At 41.7% G+C, this 5,907-nt stretch overlaps 2 protein-coding genes across 2 annotated transcripts in view; one reads left to right on the forward strand and one right to left on the reverse strand.

The window, feature by feature from the left end:
- Positions 1-1,903, forward strand: part of GAMT (guanidinoacetate N-methyltransferase) — a 23,444-nt gene extending 21,541 nt beyond the window's left edge. The window contains exon 7 of the mRNA XM_018563169.1: positions 1,871-1,903. The gene's annotated coding sequence lies outside the window, so the exon portion shown is untranslated. The remainder of the gene's footprint in view (positions 1-1,870) is intronic.
- A 2,472-nt stretch (positions 1,904-4,375) lies between these two features.
- Positions 4,376-5,907, reverse strand: part of NDUFS7 (NADH:ubiquinone oxidoreductase core subunit S7) — a 10,046-nt gene continuing 8,514 nt past the window's right edge. Inside the window, exon 8 of the mRNA XM_018563167.1 lies at positions 4,376-4,652. Coding sequence (XP_018418669.1) covers positions 4,555-4,652 — 98 coding nt within the window. The 3' untranslated portion in view covers positions 4,376-4,554. The remainder of the gene's footprint in view (positions 4,653-5,907) is intronic.

The following is a 5,907-nucleotide window of genomic DNA, read 5'->3' on the forward strand; positions in this document are numbered from 1 at the left end:
TATATATATATATATGCTGGAAATCATTTACAGCTTCTCTAAAGAGATTATAAAAACTTACATAAGATTTTAAATGTTTACCACCTTCCCCAGAAGGAACAACCCAGCAAATTGGGAATTTGGTTTAGTGTCTCCATGCAGGTACTGGCCTTGAAACTCTATAACAGAGGTGGGAAAATTCCAGCTGTGGTGAAACTACATTTCCCATCATGTCTCTGGAAGTCATGCAATGCCTAATGGGTTTTGTAGTTGCACCACAGCTGCAGGGCCAGAGTTTGCCTACCCCCTGGTCTATAAGTATTTGGACGCGTTTTTGAAGGAGGACCTTTAAAAGGATGGGGGGCCATCCTCTCAAAGCACCAGTGTCACTTTTTGCATCAGAGCTCAGAAGGAAGTTTTGGAAGGAAGCAGGGGGTGCAAACTACATTGAACAATAGAAAACTTCCCAGTTACACAGAACTACCTTCCTACTACTACAGGGGTAGGCAACTCTGGCCCTCCAGCTGTTGTGGAACTACAAGTCCCATAAGGCATTTCAAGACTGACAGTTACAGGCATGTTGGGATTTGTAGTTAAAGCACAGCTGGAGGGCCAAAGTTGCCCACCCTTGTACTACTAGGTACAACACTCTGCAGAATGAACTGTAAACACTATATATAAAGAACACAGCTTGAGCTTTGATTAGTAAATAAAGTGAAACTGTGTTCATTTGGAATACCCAGCAATTTGTTTTGTACATGACTGGACACCGTTTTGTTTTTCTTTTAACAAACCTTGCATTATAGTGAGCAGTTCATGTGGCTACAAGGCTGTATATGGAAGTCCTGCAGGGCTACTAGTAATTTAACAGAAGCAGCACCAGACTTTTAAAAAGTTTGATTTTAACATGTGCAGATTGTCGCTCTGTGTCTATGATGAATCAATTGGTAATCAATGTTGAATAACAATGTGTTCAATTACTTATATTCACTTGCAGTATCTGTTACTACAGCTTAATTCATTGGTTTACATCAGGGGTCTCAAAGTCCCGGCCCGCAGCCGGCTGACAAGTCAGCCACGCAGTCACCAACTGTGTGCGCCTGACCTGCCACACGGTCTGCATCTCTGTTGGATGTAGATCACATAGCTGCTCCTGGTGCCGGCACTCAGTGTGAGTCAGAGCAAAGCGTGGGACTGTGACAGCTTTCACTGAGCGTCGCAAAGGATTGATAAGGTCGATATCAGCCAATGGTGCCGACCGTACCAATCAACTATTGAACCATCAGGAAATGTGCCCCTTCCTGCAAAAAATGTAAGCGCGTCAGGGGGCTCTTTGTTTTATTTTAAGAAGGTGTGAGTGTGAGTGAGTGTGTGTGTGTGTGTGTGTATATATATATATTTTTGTGTGTGAGTGAATCTGTGAGTCTGTTGGTCCTCTGATTAAAAGTAAAACCTGTGGGGGTGGGGGGACCACATATATACTGACACTGCACACTCATACATACTGATATGAGGGACACACAATCACAACACACATATTTTGACATTATAAACACACGCAGACATTAACACTGCTACCGTACATAGTTACATTTTATTTGGAAGTATGACATTTTATGAAACTTGGCAAGCAGGCCCCCATTGGAGAAAAAAAATGTGTCCAGTGGCTCACAAGTAAATGGAGTTTGAGACGCCCTGCTCTACATCCTTTATGTTGCTGAATGAAGAGACCACGATCATTTTGAAGAACTACTTATTCTTAACCCTTGCAGTGAGGCTAACCTAGGACTGCAATGTTTTCTGCTTCCCATCAGGAACCCAACGATTACAGTTTCCCTGTCAGGGGGGTCAACAAAATTAGAAAGCTATTACCCTGTGAAGAAAGCCACATTATACTTAAGCTGTCCATACACTGATCACATTTCATCTGTTTCCTGCTGAATTGTCCAAATTTCAATCCTGCCACCACCACAAAAGGAGATTTTTCAGTCAGCTTTTGTGGAAGGAGCTGGGTGACAAATTGACAGCCAATTAGCTACACTGTTTGTGTATTTGAGGAAGAGAGATGATATTGCATCGCTGCCCCCTCCTCTCCAATCACAAAGTCTTGTATTCTAGGAGACAAATACAAGACATTCTGTGAATGGGCAAATAGTGAGGAGGAGAGTGGATGCGACTGGAGCACTTCACTGCATCATTCACTCCCCGGCATATGTAGGAGTCGGCATGCTGCGGGCAAGATTTTTATACTTTGCAGCACATAACATACAGCTGTTTAATAGACATGTGCACTGCCCAAAAATTTGTTTCGTTTTAAATTCAGATTTGTGTTATTTCGTTTTTCAGGATTCGGATTCGAAAGTCAATTCGGATTCGGAATTCGGATTCGGACGAAATTTGGTAGCGTTAGTACGAACGTTCGTTTCTGTTCTTATTCGTTTCTTATTCGTTTGCAGCAAAAGTGACATTTGAGGGGGAAAAAATATTTTTCTCCTCTGTCACTTTGCTCCAACGAACGAAACGAATAAGAACAGAAAACGAAACGAACGTTCGTACGAACGCTACCGAATTTCGGAAATGGAAATTCGGATTCGTCCGAATTTCTGAAAATTCGTCCGAATTTCGATTCGGAACGAAACGAATCGCACATGTCTACTGTTTAATGATAATTTACATACATAGTGCACCGCGTAAATGATCATTTATTTTTCCTGGAGTTTGGCTTTAAGTGTATGGCCATGTTTACCTGTCCTTGACCTGTTTGCCAACACTTCACTCTGTAGCAATGCTTTTACCACCAAACCTACCGCACACTTCTAGGTGTGTATGGAATAGAGTGTCCCCTGCTGGGCACTGTGGTTCTTACCTCCGTGCCCTACATCACTATTGTGTCCTGCATGGACTAGGGGTCAGCAGGAGGAACCGAAGCAGTCAGCTCAGTGAAACTGCTATTTGACTGGCCCAAAGTGTCAGGAGCTCTGCTATAGTGTGAGGTTTTAGCAAATAGACTGAAGGGTTAGATATGTATAAAGCTGCCTTTAATTTCGAATTTTGTTGTACAAGGTCACTTTAAAGTCACTGCTCCAAGCTCGCTCCTGTGATGGACTAAAATCTCAATACAAATTAGTAAACTAAACATGAGATTGTAGTCCATCACGGTAGCAAGCTTGGAGTGGACCATGGAGAACAATAGTAGCCACCTTCCAGAAGGAAGGACAGTGTCGGCACCAATTCAGAGATGGTTTGAGGATCTACAGCTGAGTGATACACAAATAAGATACATTTTTGTTACTAGTTAGGGTACTTCAAAAGCATTTTTAGGATTTAACTCCTGAGTTTAGTGTCACTTTAAAGTGAGTCAGAAGCGAACAGTAATTTAAAGAGTGCATTTAAGAAGCGTTGCACAGGTGTTTTAGGAGCGGCATAGGTGGTTTTGCAATGCCAGAAACCACTGGGGAATCAGAGTGAGTGGACAGAGCAGGTGCAGATGCCACTTCCTGTCTGCACACAGCCAGCAAAAGGACTGCTTCTAGCCAGGTACTTGCAAACTGACCTATGCCACCCTGTAGTGCCAGCTGTTATTTCTAATTCAAGCAGTTGAGCAATACCCAGAATTGTATTACCCAAATCTGCCCAGCAACTGCGACAAAAAAATAGAAGTGTGGGCACTGCTGGTCACTTTCCTTTAACACACTTTCCCTACTTGCAGGGCATTTTTGAATGCCTTGAAAATCCCTGCCGAATTCCATGTTAACACTATAGGTGTGTCAATCAGCATTGCGCTTTCATTAAATTCTCAATGCACATGTGCAAGAACCCTTAGTGTGGAAATGTTCTCTTACAGAAACAACTGTTTAACAGTGCAACAAGGTGTTTAAACTGCAGACAATAAGTGTTCATATCTATGATCTTTAAAGCCCATTCACACCGGGGCAGTTCGGCCGCGCCAATCCGCCGACATGAACAATCTTATACATTGCTATGGGGACCATTCATGCGACTGCGCCGTCCGAACTGCCCCCTGCACTATTTGTGCCGCACTGATTACTGTGGTTTCCATACAGCTTTTAAATGGTACCGCGTTGATCCTTGTGTGAATGGGGCCTTAAACTCCCCAGTCAGCGTGGTCATGTACTACCAGCGGCATGCATTCCAAACTTTGGAAAACACTGCTCTCTAACAGATGGTGAAGTGTAGCAGATAAAGAGAAATCCCCAACGCTTGAAGCATGACTTGCAGACTGGTTATACTAGTGACAGACAGAAACAGGTGTTCCATGGTTGTCACGTGTGGTGCTTCTTGTTCTTATTATGGCATGTGAACTGGTCCAGGTGTACAAATATACTGCAAAGAATGTGACCCCGTGTGTAAAATGGAAAAATACGACACTGTATAATCTTCTCAATGGTTTATTTAATGAATGTTATAACACAAGCCAGTGATTCCGCTTTAATTATGACGACGAGATTTCAGAGCAAAGGTTGCATTGTGGAAGAGCAAAATTACACCATTACATCAAAGATGTACAAACCGGTCCAAACCACCTCAACGTAAATACAGAACTAATAAAAACACTTATTTCCGATACCAGAGGCGGATTTTCTTTTCTCTTTTTATCTTCTTTTGAAGTTGCAGTATACCATACAAAAGAGCCTCAGCAGTGGGTGGGCAGCCTAGAAAGACAATACAAAAGGTGGTAAGCAAAGTGATCAGAGTTTTAAAAATAAGGACCTTCCCCTCTTAAAATGGTCATACACTAGTAGAATTTTAATTTAAAAAAAATTGTTACCCACATATGTTTGATAAAAGGCAGAGTTATGCCCGAGGAAAAACCTCGAACATTTTCTTTTTTGTCTCCTTAAAAAGTACAGAGAAATGCCTGCTGATCCTGCCAAAAATCTAGCAAGGTCCTAACTTCCCGTTCGAGCTTACAATCGTCTCTGCTGCACCAAAATGCCATGCAGTGTTGCCAGTCCAACCGGACTACCACATCTTGACTACAGAACACCTTCCCCTGGAGATGAGTAGAGGGAGCGGTGTTCTGTAGATGAAAAAGGAAGAATTATGCAGGAGCAGAAGGATGGTTTAGTCAGCTGCAACATGAGATTTGCAGCACACTGGGTCAAAATTTATTTTTTTAAAGAGACAAAAAAAAATGGGGTAATGTTCATGTTTTGCAAAGATACACTGAACATGTATTTAATAATTCAGCCCAAACACTTTAGGCAGCTTCACCACTGTCAGCATATGTATACTCTATGAGCAAAGCACAATACATCTAAAATGATATCAGTGCAATATAAAAGTGACCTTCAAGACTGTATGTGAAGTTCTATTTGAGGTTGGTAGATCTGTCAAAACATCTTAAAATAAAGATATGCATACCAGCACAATCAGCCTACATTTACTCTTTTCTATGTATGTGATGCCACAAAGTTAAAGAGGGCCAGGGTTCAGAGGTATTTATGCATATTACTGCATGCTATGTGAAGAAATGTGTAAACAGCACATCTAGAAATTGATTACCTTTAAAATATACAATTATAAACACTCTCCCTCACTATTATTCCATCTTTTTGTCCAGAAAGCTAACACCAACCTTCGTTAAAGCATCCAATTCCTGGACTTAAAATGTCCACAAATAACAAAGCCATGTAGATTCAGGTGCCTGCGCATTAGCCATTATCATCCGGATTGAGTTTACTAATTTCTCTCACAGAACAGAGAACCTGCCTTTGTCAGGTGCCAAAAACTCAGTGTTATAACAGTCCCAACAACTTTTCACTGAGGAGAGGAAATTAAGAAAATCTCCCTACTACTTTCAGTGAATACCTTCATCTCTCAAGATGCTCCTCTGATGCCTGGGGCACAGTCACTCTACTGAAGCCAAGGCACTCCTTTTAATGATTATATATATATATTTTTTTT

The sequence above is a fragment of the Nanorana parkeri genome, unplaced genomic scaffold (assembly GCF_000935625.1).
Source record: "Nanorana parkeri isolate BGI_ZX_2015 unplaced genomic scaffold, ASM93562v1 scaffold637, whole genome shotgun sequence".
NCBI lineage: Eukaryota > Metazoa > Chordata > Amphibia > Anura > Dicroglossidae > Nanorana > Nanorana parkeri.